Source organism: Peromyscus eremicus, chromosome 13 (genome assembly GCF_949786415.1).
Source record: "Peromyscus eremicus chromosome 13, PerEre_H2_v1, whole genome shotgun sequence".
In the NCBI taxonomy this organism is placed as follows: domain Eukaryota; kingdom Metazoa; phylum Chordata; class Mammalia; order Rodentia; family Cricetidae; genus Peromyscus; species Peromyscus eremicus.
Window position 1 is genome coordinate 23,834,808 of NC_081429.1, and position 21,139 is coordinate 23,855,946.

Genomic DNA, 21,139 nt, shown 5'->3' on the forward strand with positions numbered 1-21,139 from the left:
GTCTGATGGATATGTTGCAAATTTCTGAGCTTACCTTTTCTTATTGTTATTATTTTGAGAAACTGGAGTGTCTGATTAAGGATAAAACTGAATGTATTAATTTGTTCTTGTATGGTTACTGCATGTGGATATGAAACACTAAATATCCTAGTATCACAGAGGTTTTTATCTGATTCTTAAATTTTTATCATAAGTTTTACAGTTTTAGCTTTTGCCTCGATGATCCACTTCAGGTTTATTCATATGTGAACTATAAGGTTAATTTAACCTGTATGTAGACTGTAAGATAGATTTAGCCCACTCATTTTAGTTTTAAGTATGAATGTCTACATATCTGCTTCAAGGGCATTGTTGAAAAGCTGTCCTTTCTTCATCAAATACTTTTTGATATATTATTTTAAAATGAATTGAATATATATATACATATATAACATATATATGAATATATATATACACATATATATTGTTCTTTTCTGTTAATGTGTTTGTTTCTCCAGCCAGTTCAACACTGCCTTAAAAATTGTGCCTGCACTATAACTAGAAGCCAGGTACAAATTCTTCAACTTTGCCCTTCTTTTCTAAATTATTCAGAACACACTACATCATTTTCCTTTTTTATACAACATCACAGTGAGTTTCTCAGTGATACTGGAAGAAAGCCTTATGTCTTTTGCTTTTGTTATGTAGTTTTTGTGACAAAGTTGTCCCTACACAGGTCAGACTGGCCTGGAACTTGCTATAGAAAGAAGGTTGAACTGAAAGTGGCCATTCTGCTGCCTCAGTTTCCCAAGTGCTTGCCTCTTGTTTTCGGTGCAATGTATTGAATGTACTGAGCATTCTGGGAGAAACGACATCTACAAAACTTTGTAGTCTTCTGGGCATAGTTATGTTCTCCATGGATGTGGGTCATATTGAATTTGCCTTAGCGATGTCTTACAGCATAAGGATCTTCCACTTTTTGTTATTTTCTTACATGCTTTGCTAAGATCTCTTTTGGGTGTCAGCAGTGGGGAGTGGGGGCATGGCATACAGGGTTGTGCAGTTTAGCTCAGGCTGGCCTGGGACTCTCAGTCTTCCTGCCTCACCTGACTGTGTTCTAGAGTTATAGCTCTATACCACCATACCCATGCTTTTCATTTTAAAAGAAATGCTATTCTAAATAGATTTTTAAACAATTTATTACAGTTATTTGTTGTCAGTATGCAGAAACCACAATTATCTTACATTGTTCTTTAATTCTGAACTATTGATAAATTCTTACTGTATTTTTTGTCCATCTTACACTTTCTACAGAAAAAAAAATCATGTGCGAATAATTTATCTTTTATTTTGCCTTCATACTGAACTTTTTCTTTTTGAAATAATATTTAATATGGTACTGGCTGTAAGTTTCTTACTGATGTCCCCCCCTCTTGTCAGATTGAGGGAGGCCATTCTCTGTACATCAGCCAAGAGTATCTGTCAGAGTGCATAGAACTAAATAAAAAACGTCTCTTTTAGTGTTGATGACCCTGTTACTCTTTAGTCTGCTGTGTGGTGAACTGACCATGACTATAGTGAGGAGTTGACCTTGCCTACCTCACACCTTTGCTCTTCACTATTCCTCTGAAGGGAGTTTCACTATTTCCCATCAGCCTAAAATGTCTCATTTAACATTTCTTGTACCACAAATCTATATTTGATTACTTTTCTGTTTTTTTTTTATTGCTGTTTCTTTAGTTCATTTTTTGAAGGATGAATTAATTTAAAATTCTGAGTTGGCAGACATTTTCATTGCCTCATGGCTCATGGTTTCTGGTGCATGGTCAGCCAACTGTCCTGTCCTTTCATGGTATTCATAACTTCAATTTCTTCTTTATTTATTGAGCTTGCGTTCTCCCATTCTTCTTTCATTTGTAGAGTGGTGTTTTGAACTGAGGTACAGAGGAGGTTTTGAACTTCCATTCTTCTGGATTTGCTTTGTTGTGACTGTTCTCCTGCTCTTCCTCTTGGGCCATTTCTTCTGCAGCCTAGACTTGATGTGACCTGGCAAGTCCCCAGGGCCCTATTTATTATGTATGCTTTGTACGCTCTGTTCTTTAGGTTGTACTTCTTGGGCATCTTTGTTCAAGGCCATGCATCCTCTTTCCTGCCTCTTCTCCCATGCTATTCAGTTTGCAAGATTTTTACCCCAGAGATTTTGCATTCCAGTTCTAGAACTTTCTCCTGCTTCATATTTACACTGTCCATGCTGTGTCTCTTCATCTGTTCATCCGTGAAGACCATTTTTATTGAAAATATCTTAATAGATACTTTAAAGTTCTTTTCTGTTAATGGCAACATCTGGCTCATCTTATATTGTTTCAATTGGCTGCTTCCTTTAAACATTGATCATCTTTCATGTTCATTCGCTTACTTCTATGTCTAATAATTACATTATATACTGCATTTCCTAAGTGATGGGGTGTAAAGTGAGATTATTCTTTAAAAAGTAGGTGTTGTCATGCAGCTAACTATTTGTGATTCTTTTATCTGTTGGTTCTTGGCTTTACCCTGTTCATAGGGTTGATCTAGAGTAGCCCTTATTTGAATTCTTTCTCCATGTGTGGTGGCTTTAGTGGCTCAGGCAAATTTTGAAGGGATGACTAAAGAATCTTCACCACTATTTTCTGCACTCATAGTAACATGAGACCTCTCGTGTTTCTGTTTCTCAAGGAGTTTGCATGGCTTTTATCCTCTCACCCTTGACCAAAGTCTTGTCAGTATCCCCTGAAAACTTTTACTTTTGTGGCTGCTTCTTCTCCCTCATGGTGTCCTTCAGCTTCTCATCCTTTTTCATCTCTGAACTGCTGCCCGTGTGTCCTCTGCACAGGATGGATGATGTGATCAATTCTACTCTGATGTGGAATGCAAGCAAGGAAATCTCTCTAGGCAGAAATTAAGGCTTTATCTGGAATACTTTCCTTTGCTTATGGGCTTCATTTTTGTGTGTCTGTGTGTGGTAGTGCATGCCTGCAATTTTAGCACTAGGGAGGCTGTGACATGAATGTGGGGTTCAAGGTCATCCTGGGACATGTAGAGAGTTCAAGGCCATCCTGGGACATATAGAGAGTTCAAGGCCAACCTGTATATACCAAGATCTTGTCTCAGAAACATACTTAAGCTTTTTTATTTGAAAAGAAATGCCATTCTAAGTAGATTTTTAAAATTTTTTTTATGGTTGTTTGTTGTCAGAATGTAGTGGCTGGAATGATTAGTGCGTACAATCAGGCATGCCATGAATAACAATTTTGCATTAAAAATGGTGTATTCTCTATTTAATTGGCAATGAAAACAAGAAAATACACAAGAGAAGAGTAGAATTATTTGTTATTTTACTTCATACTAAATTCACTTTTTCATCCAGACAGCATGTTTTATAACATAGTTTTTATATTCAAGAACTAAGTATTTAATTTTCATTTCAAAAATTGTTGGAATTTTAATTTCTTACATGCATAATTTGGAGCATTGTGGGAGCATATACATATATATGTACATGCACATGTATGTGTTTAATGAATAAAATACAAAACGATAATAAATGAGCTGGTATACCGAATGGGTTTCTAAACTTGATTCAGGCCCTATCACAAGAGTCTTTGTTCACACTGTCCTTTAATAATCTATCTATCTAGTAATGTATTTGTGTGTGTTCTGGGACTTGAATTCAGGACCTATACTTACTAGTCAGGCACTCTTCCACTGAGGTGTTTCCTCAACCCCAGTAATTTTTGTCTTCTCTGCTTGCCTTGATTGTGTACTGAGTCTCTCTGCCCAGTCGTGAGGATTTAGGATCATATTGTTTCTTTATGCCTTGATTCACATCCTTTTCATCAGTAATGGGCTTGTAATGAAGTCAATTTGTTGACTGTTATGTCTATGACAGTGACATGGTATTTGTGGTAGCTATAGGACAGTCACAAAGGATAAGCACTATGCCCTTTTCATCATTCTAGTATTGGCTTAGCTGAGAAAACACATTGGCCTTCCTCTCCCCAGTTTTAGTCAATTTCTGATAAAAATTTTCATTTTCCTGCCTCTTTAATTTATCTGAAAATGTGTTACAGGAGCCTTTCATGGCAACGTTAGAAGGTTGTGTGTTAGCACACTTAAAATATTGTTTCTGCTGAAGCTGTGATTAATGCTATTTCCATTTCAGCTTCAGATATCTGTTTTCACATATTTCAATGAAGGAAAAGTAAAATAGTAATAACAAAATAGTAATTCCTCAAACTCCTTTTAACAGATTCATTTTGATGGCTGGGACCATAAGTACGACTACTGGATGGACGCTGACAGCCCTGACATTCACCCCATTGGGTGGTGTGACGTCACAGGGCACCCACTGGAAGTACCATATGGTAAGTAATTTTCTCTTTGTTGTTGCTTGGAAATGCTTAGCATGAATTCCACTCTTAATGGTGCTTATTCGTGTCACAGATAGATGAATTAATTAATAGCCATTCAAGCTGACTCTGAAAATCAGTTATTCCCAATTAAGGCTCAAAGGACAGGGTTTAGATTAGATGAGAAGCAATAATAACTAAGGAACAATTCTCATGTTTTCCGAAGCAGTCTTTCTTGTCTACATGTTGGCTTGAAGACCTGAGCCAACATTTCTAAATCTAATATTTGTCACTGAAGTTGGATCATTTTTTTAAGCACCCCGTGTTAATTTTATCTTATACAATAAATTATCAAACTTTCAAAAAATATGAAATATTTTAAACTTCAGCAGTTTGAAGAATAAGAGTGGAGGAACACTCTATTCTGTTGGGATCTGTGTGATTTCTGTCTTTCTAGCCACTTAAACCTAAGGAAGAAATTAAGCACTCTAAATTCTAATGAGCTTCCAACTGAAGTGCCTTATTTTGTCTGAGGGAGTCCTCTGACCCGATTAGGCTAGCATGGCTAATCACTCGTTCCAGGCCTTCGTTCCAACATTCTCCATTATTGTGTGTGTTTTTTCTTTATTCTTCTACTTGCCGGTTCTCCTTCCATCCGTCAGTGTCTTAAGAAGAAGCTGGAATGTTAGCAAGTGAGCACTTCTTGTTGTGGGATACTTGTACACTGTGTGAAGGTGTATTGCTGTGATTGGTTTAATAAAAAGTTAAATGGCCAATAACTAGGGAGGAGGTATAGGCCGGACTTCCAGCCAGGGGGAGGAATCTAGGCCCAAGAGAGATTCGAGGAAACATGGAGGAAGCAGAGTGGGTGGTACATAGATGAATAGAAATGGGTTTACTTAAGTTATAAGAGCTAGTTAAAAACAAGCCTAAGCTAAGGTCATGCTTTCATAATTAATAAGTCTCTGTGTCATTATTTGTGAGCTAGAGGCTCAAGGGAAAAATCAAACTACATATGGGGTCCAACATGGTGGCTTGAATATCCGAGCAAAGGGCCTGAAAAAGCTAAGAAAAGTTCTGGACAAGGAGCCAGATGTGGCTTCCTAGTCCTGCAGTCTCTCAAGTGGGCTGATGCTCAGCAGCATACAGAGGCATGGCTACTGGCTGCTGCCTGCAGGCTGGAGTCAGCCACCAGTGCCATGCGCTAAGCTGAGTTGTACAGTTGCAATCAGAAAACACTGCAGGCGCTTGGTAAAGCTAGATCCAGAGACAGAAAACCTCTAAAAAGCTACAGTATGTTTATAAATGTGCTTAGATGCTAAAGAAAGAAAAGAAAATGGATATAGACAGGCTTAGAAAAATAGTTTAAAAATAATAATGTCATTAAAGAAAGAATAGTGTATATGAAAAGAATAAGCCATGTAAATATGGAAAATATACAGGATGTCTGGATTCTGTATGGTGCTTTGTTGACTTTGAATTTTTTAAATGCTAATAAACAAAAACAATAGCTGCTGAGAGACATTGGATTATGGAAACTGCTCAGTTAAACCAATTTATATATTTTAAGAATGTCTTAACTTCAAAATGGAAGTCAGAAAATACGTTGCATTGGGGGAGAGGTTATGCCTTTGTTTCCACAGGAAACAAAAAGTTATGGTTCTCTTCAAAATTAACGAGGATCAGATTTTATTGTGGGAGACCTCCTGAAAATCTTGACTACAGACATGAAAAAAGAAATCAAGAAAGACTACAGGACAGGTGACATATATGCTGATTCCCCTACTGTGGAAACACTTCTGAGAGTGGATGAGACATGGTAAATCTTTTTGGCTACAGAGTCCTCGTGACTTATTATTGCATGCCATCCTTTCATATGGCATGGATAGAGGTTTGATTATACAAAGACACCTTAGCCCTCAACTGGTGTCCTGTGCCCATGTGGTGAGGGGTGAGGAGCTGCTCCTGATCTGCAGTTTGTATTCCCAACCATAGTTTATACAGACAACCCTAGTAAGTCATGTTTTATTTCTGAGTGGTACTTTAAGTTAAGTAGTTGATTTATGTATTCATATGATTCAAGTCATACCTTCTTTCCTTTAGGTGTCTGGTATCCTTGACAACCAGATCAAAATAATTGCATTTCATAAATCTAAACAAAACAAACCAAAACCCACACATAGAGCTCATCATCTATAAACAGATGAAGTCACCCAACTAATGTTAATTTTGAGATATTTTAGTGACATTTCTACTTGAAGATAATTTTTTGAGATGGGGTCTCACTCTGTTGTTTTGTCTGGACTGGAACTCACTATGTAGACCAGGCTGGACTTGAACTCACAGAGATCTTCCTGCATTTGTCTCCCATGAGCTAGGATTAAAGACCTGTGCCACTACAACTGGTTCAGATAATTTTTACATTCCATTGTTTTATTTGTAATTCATTATATGTGGTATGCATGCTTTATTGATCAAACATTGCAAAGACTTTTAGAAGTTTAAACTTAGAGAAAATCTTAGACATTGGGTAATTTATCTTCTTAAAGAGTTAGACTTTGTCTCAAAAGTCATCTATGTATCTATTTTATTTCTTTAAGTTTATAAAATTTCACAAGAGACTAAATCAAGTAACTTAGCAGCAATATTGGGTAAAAATAAGACGATCAGAAGAAGATGTGATTTGGACTATTTGTAGCATATTATTCTTATGTCTTTTTTGCTAATCAAGTATTTTCCCTTCCAACCATTTGTACTATTATAAGACAAATTATAATATATATATACATATACACACACATATATATTATATACATATATATATATATATAATATATATTGTAATTCCCAAGAAGCAAGGAGGAAAGTAAGTATTCCATATATGCTATATTATGTACACAAATATACATGTATCTATATATGTTACATATGTGTATACACACACACACACACACACACCTGTTTTATTTTCAGTGAGCTCATATTTTAGGTCTAAAGTAGCTATACTTTCTGAATGAACGAAATGGAAAAAAGAAAGCCATGTAGCTGCCTGCCTTTAGTGAATATTAAACCTGAGGTGCTTATGTCTTAAAGATTGAGAAGTATGCTCTTGGGTTAGGCCTGTAGGGACCTGTAGGAAGTGGCTGAGTTCAGAAGGATACATTTGGACAAAAGACAACCTCTCAAGGGGCAAATAGTCCAGGAACAAGCAAAATTTGAACTCCTTGGTTCCCATTCACATTTTATGAGAATTTATTAAAATTTTAAAACTGTCTAAATAAATGATAGTCTTCTTTGTTTTCATTTTGCCAGTGTCATTTAATCTCATTGCAGAAAGTGAGCCAAGATAGAGTACGTGCCCTCGGAGGTCCTTGCAAGGCTCCCTGGTGTCTTCCATACCCATGGGTGCCCATGTCACAGATGTGGGTCCTGTCACAGAGGCTGCTTCCCTCAGGCAGGAGTTGAGTAATCCTTCAAGAGTAACCCTACACTAGAGTCACTTGGAAAGCTCTGTCACGTATTCTCATCCCATCTTCCCAAGTGTGACTGCAAATGTCACACCGCCCACCCCACCCCCCCACCTGTAGTCCTTCCCAGTGTCCTGCCTGTACTGCTTGGAACCCAAGTCAATGTCTCTTTCCAGAATCTGGCTTTGCCCAGTTTGTCATCTGGGGGACGACTGTCTAGTGTTGATTCAGTTTCTTTCTCATGGGCTAAAGGTATTCTGCTGGCCATGTCCAACATAGAGTTCTATAATACTTGTTCTACATGTCCCAAAAGTGTGGTTCACAGAGGATCCAGGGACACCCAGGACTGCCTTTTAGTTAGTTAGTGTGTGTGTGTGTGTGTGTGTGTGTGTGTGTGTGTGTTTATGTGTATTGGTGTGTGTGAGTGTGTATACATATCAGTAGCTGTTTTTGTTCAGATTCTATTTAGCTTCGTTTTTGAGACGGAAAATCTCTCACCAGCCTGGAATTCATCAAGTAAGTTAGACTCGCTAGGTAGTAATCTTCAGGGATCCACCTGTTTCCTCTTCCCCAGTGCTGGGATATCTCCCACCATGCTATGCTTCTTTATGTGAGTCCTGAGAACTAAATTCATATCCTCATGCTTGCAAGACAAGCACATTACATACTGTGTCATCTCCTCAGATCCTAGGGTTGCCTTTTGACAACATTTTAATATCATAGTTTGGAAGCTGTAACCCTAGCCACATTTCATACTGTAGTTCCTCAAATAAACCTCATTTATACACTACATCATTCATTATTGACACACAGATTACCAATTCCATTGGATTCCATTGGAAAACCGTGTGTCCAGCATTTCTTGTACTAAAAATTAGCCAAGTTTTAGAAATAAGATGCTAGACTTCAAAACCTGACAGCTTTGGGTTTAGATTTCTGACTGACTTTGAACAAGCTACTTTACCCCTGAGCCTTGCAGTTTGGGGAGAATAAACATAATCTTCAGCTTTCATTTTACCTGACAACCAGCGAGAACCAAGCTAGGACACAAGGCACAGGCCTCTTCAGCATTTTTCATTGGCTCAGAAAATTAGCAAGGTGTGTTTTCCTCCTGCATACTCGTTACAATTGTACTGTGCAGAAAGTATTTGCCAATCATTGAGTGGATATCGATTAACATTTAGGACAATTCAAAGCATTTAGAATTAACTATTGGTTCAGGCATCTGATAAGCAAATGCTCTAAAGCAAATTCAGCTAAGAACTAGCTTGGCTACTTTTTAAATTAAAAAAAAAATCAGAATATATTATGGATGTGGAGTCAAATAAAATTACCCCCATCTATTTGTTCAAAAGTTTCTAGTTATCAGATAAAATGGGCAGAATCAGTCTTCACCTGAGCCCTCTCCTCCCATCTCCTCCTTCTCTGTCCCCTCATCCCCTCCTGTTCCCTGCCCAGTGTTCTGCAAATGCAAGGCAACCTCTCCCCCACAGACATGCATGCCTCAGTCCCCTTTCTATATTTGTGATGCAGACAGTGACCCTTCCTTAGGCCTCCTGATACCTCTCTTCCCAGTCTGTGCTCTGACTCCTTCTCTTCTGTGTTGTCTGTTTCTTGGACTTGGCGCTAACCTTATCTAACATTTGGGCACTGACAAGGAAGGAACTCCTTTGCAATCCAGTGTCCTGGTGCATGGCTCAGGGTCACCTGTTGCTGCAGCTCTACAGACACCTGCACTCACTTGCACATACACAAACACACATGCAATTTCACAACCAAAAATCTTAAAAAAAAAAAAAAAAAGAACCAGGCAACAACAACAAAGTCCTCTCTCACAAATCAAACTTAAACAAAATAAAATATAATGATATGAAACTTCTTTGTAGTGTATTCAGATCAGAATAAAAACAGACAATAAAAATGTGATGAGACCCAGTCAGTCTAAAAGGTACAGTGGAGAAGGGAAAATCAGTTCCTTTAACTACATCCAGATGTGGGCTACCACCTGGCAACTATCAAATGTTCTCATCAGCGTGCACATAAAGTATTTGTGCTGAAGTGATAAAGAGCCCACACACCATGACAAGAGCTTGTGGAATGTGAAATGGTATGGTGGAGTACATACTGTCATAATGGTGCTATTCCCTCCATGAAGAGCCTCAAGAAATGTTCTGGAGCATTCTGTGTGAGAGGCCACCACATCAGCTAAGGTGTGCCTCTTATTTCTTACATTTCCATATAGAAAAAAACAAAGTTCCTCTCCTAATTTGAGCATAAGATTGCATAGACACAGGAGAGATTACTTGATCCATCTTCTCAGAAAAATGTCAGTCAACCTAGAAAGGGTACTTTGTCCTTGAGAGTTACCAAAGATAGGAATGAAGAATATAAAATTATCAGTTCTCATATGCTTATTCAATCTAGAAGTTAGGGAACTGACTTGCAGATTGGTGACTGGCTGTGGTTAGACCAGACTTCTTACCCTGCCCTCCTGAATCCTTTTTAAACAGCTAAGTCTCTTTCTTCTCTACTCCCCCCAACTCTCTCTCTCTCTCTCTCTCTCTCTCTCTCTCTCTCTCTCTCTCTCTCTCTCTCTCTCTCTCTCTCTCACACACACACACACACACACACACACACACACACACACACACACACACAGAGAGAGCAGGAAATGGGTTATTTAGCTGATGAAAGAGTTAGAAGCCAGATCTGATGGAAGGGTGGGTTTGCTAGCAGCTCAAAGGCCAGGGGCTTTTTCTAAGGAAATGTCTAAGCTCTTCCATCCCATGAAGAGGAGTCCTTGAGAGGCCTTTGGGCAATCCTCTGTAGTTATGCCTCAAGGTGGCCCCCCACAAAGAATGACCCTAACTGTCCACTCCAGTCCCTATGTAGCTCTCTATGAGACCTTTCCACTTGGTCCCAGACTGCTCACCTATTATGTCTCAGGAACTGTCTGTCTTCTTTCTGAGGCATATTGGAACTTCTGGGAACCCTCCATAGCCCCCTTGGCTGTGCCAAAGCAACATGAGGGTCACAGGCTCATCTATTGTCCAACAGCCTGCTGCATATGGATGGAGCCAGGTGGGGTCTTTTCTTAGAGACATAAAGCTACCCCAATGCCAAGTGAAACAGATCACCAAAGGAAATGAGTTTACCAAGCTCGTTTAGGGCCTTTGTGGTTGTAAATAGGTGCCCACTTTAATGCCAGCACCAAGAGAGATAAATAGGAGAGTGGAGGAGGGTGATGTGAGAAGAGATCAGTGTGGAAGTACACGCCTCTGACCCTCTTTTCTCCGTCCACATCTTGTGTGTTGTTTCAGTTTTTTGAACACAAGCTACCCCACAGCCTTTGGTTGTACCATCTTTTCTATCTTCTATGTCTAACGTCATTCTCATTTTAAGAATTCCCTCAAGTGTGTCTTCTTAGAAAGGCTTCCTGGATACACCATCACTTCTGGAGTGGGAGACAGTGAGTGTTGTGCCAGTATTTTCCTGTGGCCTAGCATCCCCAAATGGATGCCTGTATCTCATTTAAGAGTTGAATAATCACTGTGCCTAAGACTTTGGTCTTAGAGGCCATCTTGTGTTCTCTCTTTCAGCCTTCTTCCTTTTTCCCTCCTCTCTGTCTCTTCTTCCTCAACTTTATTTTCTTTGAACAGAGCTTTAGATGATGCTCAAGATTGGTGCAAACTTGTGGTCCTCCTGTCTCAGTCCCCCAAGTGCTAGGATTACCAGTGTGGGCTTTCACATCTGCCTTCAGTGGGGTGACTTTTCAGCTGTGGCTATGGAGTTGTCTAATCAGGGCCTCCTAGGAGAGACAAGGACCAGGCATCCCCCACAACTGAGAGAGAACATTTTCACGGCTGGGAAGCTGGCAGGCAGAACATTGAGATTTCCTAACTGGTTTGTGTGCCTAAATAATTTTGTCATTGTTCTTTCTTTAGCTTCTGTTTGATTTATATTTGGAAGTAATTACAAAGCTTGATTACAAAGCCAATGCAATGAAATATCATTAGGAAATCAAAGTGTATACTAGTAGAATACCAACATGCCCAATAATGATAATACATCCAGCCTCTGCCATTTATGTTAAGGACATGGGGAACAGGGCTAATCAGTTTAGCTATTAAACACAAATGAACATCATAGAACATAGCTTGATAGAAGATTCAGCTTTGGTTCATTTCACTGCAGATGTATAAGATTGACAGAATGACTTGAAAATATACCATATGGTCTAGTCCATTGTGTGTCCTGTTAAGTGAGATAAAATACTGACAGTTCATTTAGAAATGAACAATTAATAAAGCTTTCTCTAGAGAGCATTTGGGAATCTGAAGAATAGAAAAGTTTCATTCAATTAGATAAAAATTTGCTTAGGTTATAAGATAGAAGGCATTCTGAGTACAGACCATGTAGGAGACAATCAGTGTGATAGAGGAGACCATTCCTATAGAAACGGAAGAATTGCTGACCTAGCCAGGTATCAGCATTTTCAAACCTGCTCTATTTTAAAGAGAATGGTGGAAGGAATCTTTTTGGAAGTACTTGTTCTTCCAAAACACAGCAAGAAAGTAATCAGCAGCTTTAAGAGTCCCCGAGTACTCATTGACTTAATAGACAATTACGGCATATTGTGCTTTAAAAAGTTAGCTATTTTAGAAGTCCCTAATTACAGATTTACATGATAGACTTATCAAGAAAAAATAATACATTTCAAAATGTGCTTACAGTCTTAATGATATTATCTCTTTGAAATGTTCCCTGGTAAAGGGCTTATCCAGTGTCTGCCTTCTGGAAGTGTGAGGGCAGAATTCGCTTTGTTCTAAATGTGGTGCTGGGTTCCTAGTGCTGGCTCAGAATGATCTGGCAGAGGGCTTCCTCCCCACAGCTGGATGACTCCCCTCTCAGTCTCTGTTAGTGGTACAGAGGCGCTGGTGGGATATCCTTGGTTATCCCATGTACAGACCAACTCTGCCAGTGTTGAAAACAGAATAGTCACCGACCTCTGAAAGTCATGAAGTGGGTGGGAGGACATTAAGGCCTCACACATTTGCACCCTGCTCCAGTTATGGCTTACCTCTGGCCATGGCCTTACAGACACACAAGGTCTTGAGTTAGGCAGCAGATCTCTCAGGATTTCTCTGGGAGACTTTTAATCTTAAGAAAGTATAATACCTTCCAGGGAAAAGGAGTGAGGCTTGAGCAGGGATCATACCCCTACAGGGAAATAACAGAAGCCTCCTGGGTAGAGCCATTGACTGGCTGCTGGTGACTCCACTCAAGGAGGCAGGCTATTGTTGGATGGATAAACTTTATGTATCTACTGTATTGACTGCATCTCTAGAACATACGAATTCCCATGGGACACGATTTCTGCCCCCAGGAAACCATGGATTAAGAGGATAATGAGTCCCCTCTCTCTCATGACCACACACTGTTGCCCAGCCTGGCACTTCCATGACTGTCTGAGACACAAAGAAGATTGTATGGCCTTTTTGACTGCTGCCCATATTAATATTTAGTGCTGACGTAAAACAAAACAAACAAAACCATGTCCTCTCGGTGACTGGAGTGTCTTCTCTCACAACTGGGAGGATGGGAAGCAGGAGAGAGCAACTCCCAGGGTCACTTTCAAGGCAAGCTGAGTGGTGTTTAATCTCCTGCAAAACCTTTGGTTCATTTGTTTTCTGTAGTATTAGAAAAAGTCAGTAGTGCTTGACAGTTTGTTTTACAAATGGAGGTACCCTGAAATGACCCATAGGGATAAACAGAACCAAATATTTTAATGAGAAGAAACATTATGTTCTTCATATGGAAAAGAACTGTATGATGGTGATGAGTTTTGTTCACTCGACATTTTAAGTAAAAAGAATGAGGAAGTTGAAACTATACAAACCTAGGATCCAGAGAACACTGGGGAGAGGCAAACTTTGAAAATTGTGTGGCATAGTTAGGAACTCTGAGCTTTCGACTTACTTTTTTCAAGTATGCTTTGATACTCATTAGAAATGAGATACTTATCACATAGGTCTTTGGGGTGGTAACTTCGGGTAGCTGTCCATCCATCAGTGATAGCCATTGAGATACATTCCCTGAGACACTCACAGGGTTGTTGTGTTTACAAAATCAGAACTACTCTGAACAGCCATAGCCACTTGACCATTTCTGATAGGACCCACTAGACTTGACCCCAGCAGTTCAGGCTCCTGCTGTCACTCACACATCTGATGGCATTCTGAACAATGTTGCTATGCTTGCTTGCACTCAGACCTTCACACAGTTTTTCTATATGCAGGATTATTTCTGTAAGTGCCAAAGAGGTGAAGGTCATTATGGCAGTGGTGGGGGTGAGATACAGCTGCTAAGAACGTATCCCTCATTCTGCACTGTGGCTCCTCTCCTACAAGACATTAGCCCCCTTAGACCCTCCCCACTCTCCTTAGTGCTGCTGCTGTTTTTCTGCACATTAAAAGCTTTTATTGTCCTAACAAATTGTAAAGCAGAATAAAAGAAATGTGGTTATGTAAGTTTTCATTCTTTAATGTGCAGTTTATGTTTCCTAGATTGACAGGAACATCTTCCATCATTTACTTTGAAGTCATCATTCCCTTTTTTTATTGCAATGTACTTGTCTTGTGATGGAAGTCATTAGAATAGAAGAGGAATCTTTTATGTAACCTCCCACCAAATGGTATGACAATACCAACAGCCAGAAAAAAAGAATCCAATAAACCAGACTAAGCTGCGACTCCACAGCTTCTCCCAGTGTTAGGTTCTAAATTCAGCAAGTGCTACCAAAGCATGTCTAGTCACAGTCAGTGGGAAGCACATCTCAGCAAGCTCGGCAGAGTGGGCTGCTTCCAGCCATCACACTAGACCATGGGTGTGCTTGAGGATAAGGTGATATCATCAGAAGAGCTGAGAGGCAGACTACAGGCAAGCTCACACACCTCAACACACCAGCACATCAGAAGTTCAGGAGACTGTTCATACTTGAAAAACATTTGAAACTGAGGAAGAATGTGAACATCTCTGGCTTCCATGGCTCAATAGAATCCACTCAAACCTGGACCTATTTAATAGCTCGTTATCTGTCCCTCTCTTTGTGTGTGTGAGTGTGTGTGTTTTTATGTTGTACATGTGTACACATATTTGCTTGTGTACACTTGAGCTTGCACATATGTGGAAACTCAATTAGATTGCATTCAGATATTTAATCACCTTAACGTGTGTGAACACACCTGCTATTTTTAAAGCTACATATGGTTGAGGAGAAATTGTATGTATATAAATGTATAGTAATTTTGAATATTATATAAATAAATATTAAAATAAATGCAGGGACAAATAAGCACACACACGCGCACCCCCCCACACACACACACACATACACACACACAAACATAATAGTAGTGTTTCACTGTCTGTCTGGATAGACTCATCCAAATAGAAAGTCAACAAGGGAGCATTGTATTGGAATAACACTATAGACCAAGTCCTATTGAGCGTATATAGAACATTCTATTCTACAGCTGCAGGCTATATCATAAGTGCACACAGAACACTCTGTAGCATCCATCCTATGTTGGACCTCAAATCAAATGTTTAAAAGATTAAGAAGATTAAAATAATTTTTAGTATCTTTTCTTACTGCAGTAGTATAAAACTAGAAATTAATAATGGCAAGGTACTTTGGAAAACTGACATAATTTTCCGGACCAATGGGTCAAAGAAGAGATAAAGAAGTCAGTGAAAGTATCTCAAGACAAGCTAAAATGTAAACATAGGAAACAAAAACTTATAGGATGCACCAAAACAGCAGTGTGAGGAGGGCAGTTTATAAAAATGAATATATCAGGGGAAAAGGAGGACTTGGAATAAGCAATTTGAGTTTACACCTCAAGGAACTTTCAAAAGATGAATAAATATCAAAAGAAGAATAAACTAGGCCAGAAGTCAATGGAAAGGACATAAATATCAGAGAACTAAATGACAAATGGCCCAGAATGAAAGAAGATCAAAGAAGCTAAGAGTTGTTTTTCTTTAACTGAAAAAATAAAAAGGTAAGCCTTTGATTGGAATACATTCAAGTTGATAGCACAGAGATATAAAGGGCTGTAAGGAGCAACCATGAACAATTACATGATAAATTTGTAGAGGGAGCCAATCCACCGAAACTAAATCATGAGAAAATATAGAATCTGAGCATACTAATAATAAATAAGGAGATTGAATCATTTATAAAAAGTTCCCAGTGAAGAAAGCCCAGGATTGGATGGTTTCACAGATGAATTGTAAGTTCTACCAAGAATAAAAGGAACTAATGGCAGTCCGTATGCCATTTTGTATGTGTGTGTATTTATATACATTACATATCTACATATAATATATATCCACATACATATGCACACATATACATTGTATATTGTATATAAATCTATATAATATATACAATTGAAATGGAGACAACACTTCCAAACTCATCTTACAAGGCCAGACTCATCCTGATGCTGAAGCTGGACAAAAGGAAAGAAATGAAAAGAAATTTGTGGCCCAATAATTCCCGATAGACAAAAATGTAAAACATCTTTACAAAATGGCAAAAAAAAATCCCAAAGAAACAACAACATAAAAAACAACAACAACAACAAAAAAAAAACACCTTGAGCTGGGCGATAGTGGCACATGCCTTTAATCCCAGCACTTGGGAGGCAGAGGCAGGTGGATATCTGTGAGTTTGAGGCCAGCCTGGTCTACAAAGCGAGTTCCAGGAAAGGCGCAAAGCTATGCAGAGAAACCCTGTCTCAAAAAACAAACAAACAAACAGCAAACAAACAAACAAACAAAAAACCCTGAATCCAATAGCTCATTTAAGTAAGATTTATCCCTGAGATTCAAGAATGGGTTCAACATAGGCAAATCAATAACTTTGGGACTTTATGAATGAAGGATAGGCACCAGGTGATTATGTCAGTAGATACAGAAAATGCTTCTGACAAAATTCAACATACTTCAATTGCAAAAATACTCTTAATGAACTAGATATAGAATGAGAGGTCCTTAACATAATATAACCATTATGACGAGCCCACAGCTAAGATCATACTGAGATTTGAACAAAAAAAGATGACCTGCAGTCAACACTTTTATTCAACATATTGCTCAAAGACATAGCCAGAGAAATCAGTGGAGGATGAGAAATCAAAGACATCCAGACTGAAAGGGATAAGATAGTATCTCTTTGTTGATTGTGTATGTCTGTATGTATATGTATATATACATATCGTATTATATGTACATACTTATACAGAGAGGGGGAATTCCATCAGAAACTTTTCCACATGGAGAAAAATTAAGTTAGACCCTTATATTATATGCATAAATTAACTTGAAATATATTAACAGCTCAAGTGTTAATACTTAAAGCTGCAAACCTTGTAGAAGAAAGCATAGGGAAACAGATCCTTGACATTGGTCTGTTTGTTCGTTTGTTTGTGGCTTTGCTTTGAGACAAGCTATATCTATGCACCTGGCCTGGCCTGGAACTCACTACACAGACCCAGCTGGCATTGACCTTGGCAAGTCCTCTTCGTTAATCTCCCTTGTGTTAGGAACTTGGGCATGCTGTGTGCCTGGTTCTGGCATCAATTTTAACAGCAAGCTTCTGGATTTCACAACACAGGTAACAAAAGTAAAAACAAACTAGTGGGGCAATCTAGTAAGAAAGTTTCTGCAGACGAGGAAGATGACCATGAGGCAACCTTTCTGCAGAAAGGGAAGAAGTATTTGAAAAGCACACATGCGATGGGTAGAGCAGAGCCCTGTCTGTAAGGAACTGGCACAAGTAAACCACTCAAGTCTGCCCAGCTGTACAGCAGAGCCTTCCTCCTGGCTTTTTGAAGGGTTTAGAAACATTTCCCTGAAGGCCTATACTCTTCTCTAATAACAAAAGCATAATTTTGTGTATTTAGTTAAAGATATTGCAGTATAAATTCTTTACTTTGAAATATCGTGGTATATTTGAATGGAGAAATGTCTCCAATTCAATCCGTAATCTTTACTCTTTAATGTCATTACATTTATATGTCAGTTACACACACACACACACACACACACACACATACAAACACACACACATACAAACACACACACACACATACAAACACACACACAAGCACACACACACACACACACACACACATACACACACACACACACACACACACACACACACACACATTTGCATGTGCATTGTCTATAGTGTTCTGCCCCTGAAGTGAACAGCCCAGTCTAAGAGGTTCATTCAGGTACATTTCATTTAACATCAAAGTTCAGTGCCCTTATTTATCCACCACATCAAATTTTTTCAGGGAGCCTTGTGTAATTAATCATTTGTGTATAGCTTAATGTATGATAAATATACTTTATAATTTTGTTAAGAAAATATTTGCCTGTTCTTCATTACAAAGGTGGCATTTTACTCCTTCTAAATAATAAATAAAGCCCGAGGTTCCTCTTTTTGCCTTAGATGCTAGGAAGTTCCATCGGGTCTGTAGAAGGGACTTTTGGGAAATCATGTTTATGCATTTTCCTTCCCTTTGCTATGTGAGAGATCACTGTTGCAGGCTCTGGTCCTCAGGATTGTCACAGTTCTGAATGTTTTCCTGTGCTACAAGGACTCTTAGATTACCTTTCCAAGGGCTTTTTTTTTCTAGATTATCAAGGAAATACAAAATTTACATTTTAGGGAATTTTTTAAAATTTCTTTTTGCAGTTCCACTAAACCATTATTTTCCCATTTTATATGCATATCAAAACGTGACATTTAGAAACTTTAAGATAAGCAAATATGGCTTTGGTCACTCAACTTCCTTCTGCTCGAGAAATTATTCTAGTACAGTAGGCATTGGTCACCTCTGATTTCATTAGTCAGGAGAGAATAGTATGGTTGAATTATAATTTCAGTTTGATAGATAATGCTTATTACTTGCATTCTCCCACATTGAGTGATAATTATTTCATTAAAACTTTGCAAACTACAAGTAAATATCTTAGATACAGCGGGTTTAAAAAAAAAGCAGCATCTAGCTTAACTGTTTCTAATTTCAAATAAAGGCTATATCACTTTAATTACTTGAAAAAAAAAAGGAGCCGGGTGGTGGTGGTGCATGCCTTTAATCCCAGCACTTGGGAGGCAGAACCAGGCGGATCTCTGTGAGTTCGAGGCCAGCCTGGACTACCAAGTGAGTTCCAGGAAAGGCGCAAAGCTACACAGAGAAACCCTGTCTCGAAAAACCAAAACAAAAAAGAAAAAAAAAGAAAAAAAAAAAGGACTTGCATACACGAATGTCCTGTTTTATCAAGTCTAGTTCTAGTTGTAGTGTATTTTTCTCCTCGCCTTCCCTTGCTTCACTGTTGACCTCACTGCCTTTTCTGAGATTAGAGGAGGTACGGTGGAGATTTTTATTGTACCCACAAAGGATGTGGCAGCTCTCCTCGCACATGCACACGCTGTCCTTGTCCTAGGTTGTTCCTCTTACATCTGGGGCTTTTCTAATATTATTCTCCACTAAAGAACTATCATCGCTCTGACAAGAAAATAATAATAATATTTTGACAATAAGCCCACTTTTTGTGATTATTTTCATCCCACCTCCTATATAAGAAATCCTGAAACAAAATTCTCAAACTCAACTTCTCCTCTCCCCCACCACTCTCCTTCACATCTTTCATGAAATCATTCTTTTGCCAAACCCTGGAGCTGGTGGGATGTCTAGGGGCTCTCTCTCGGCACTGCCTCTGTGATTCTCCGGTGTTTTCCCCTGGGTCTCCTTTCTTCCCTGGCCTCCCTCTCAGCCTCCTTTCTGTCCCCTTTCTGCATCCACCTGTAAGCATTTTCAGTTTGTGGTCCTGAGACTTTCATCTGTTGGTATGAACTCTCCAGGAATCCCATCTCATCCCTTGGACCAGCAGTATCCACTCTGCCTCATACGCCTTGCCTCTTTGGAGCTTGCTGCTGGCCAGGTTACTGAAAGCCTATGCAAGTCTGGTCCAGTAGAGGAAGTGGGTGGAGCTCAGTGGGTATGTTCTCATCCACTCCTTTTTCATGTGGCACTTCCAGTCTGTCCAGTCCATCCCAGAATAGAAGGAAGACTCCATCTCGACCACATCACCACTCACCGCCCTCTTTTCTGTCCTGGTGCCTCAGGAACTCTGTGGTTTCATCATGGCTCACTTTCTTACCAACTGCAGGATCTTGGCTGCTCTGCCTTAAGGTACAACCCCACCTCCAGTGTCACCTTCTCTTCCTTGCTCTCCCATAAGTGCCTGCATGCCACCTTCTCCGTCCGGCATCATGTCCACCCTTTGACCTGATTGTTTATTGTATTTATGACAACAGAAGTTAAGCTCCAAGAGGACCAGGCCTTTCTGTTTGGTTGGTGACATATCCTGAGAATGTGGAATACTGGGGGACAAATAACACATGCATGATCTTTCTTAAAGTGAACAAAGAAAACCTCCACAATTATCCTTATTTTTAAAACAAGAAGGGATAAAGTATCCTCACTTGTGTGTTATCAATGACATTTAAATCTGCCTACCTTTCCAAACAGCAGTGTTTGTGTATCCTCTACCGGGTGTCACCTCTGAGTACTAATGCTGTGTTTTTACAAAAAGTTGCTGAAGGAATTAGGTTAAGTGCATGCAGTTTCAGCAATGAGTCATCAGTGGTGATAAAAGGATAAGGATGCTGCATCCTGGTCCTTATTCTCTAATACTAGCCAAGCTCTATCTGGACTGATGTGCATTTAAATGAACTGAGTTCATTTGTTGTCCTCAGAGTTAACATCACTCTGTTCTGGGTTTTCTGTACATCCAAGCAAGTGGCCTTCTGAGAGGAAGCTGTGGCCAGTTTTGGGGTGTGGGGAGGATGGCCCTAGTCTCTGACCCATTCTGGTTGCTAAGCCCAGCCTTTTCAGAGTGGATTATAGCGAAGTGGATTATATCACTCAGACACCAAGAAGGGCAATTGGAAATACAGGACAGTTCCCTTTCCCATTTCCTAGCAATCAGTACAATCTAGATTCCTGATTCTGCTTTGATTGCTTCCATCATATCATGTTTATGTGGTAATGGCTCTAACCCTTTTTTTTTTATATAAAAAGGGAAATTGCTTGGTTTTAACAAAGAGAGAAAAACAACAGAGTTGCTACTTTAACTTAATATTTTTTCAGTGGCTTGAACTGTAGAATCTGTTTGCAGACGTTTATTCAAAAAGGGCTGTTTGTACTCTCCAATCTC

The 21,139-nt window shown here is 39.2% G+C and overlaps 1 protein-coding gene across 1 annotated transcript in view; it reads left to right on the top strand.

The window, feature by feature from the left end:
• Positions 1–21,139, top strand: part of L3mbtl4 (L3MBTL histone methyl-lysine binding protein 4) — a 211,680-nt gene that overhangs the window by 133,576 nt on the left and 56,965 nt on the right. Inside the window, exon 11 of the mRNA XM_059278761.1 lies at positions 4,268–4,382. Coding sequence (XP_059134744.1) covers positions 4,268–4,382 — 115 coding nt within the window. The remainder of the gene's footprint in view (positions 1–4,267; positions 4,383–21,139) is intronic.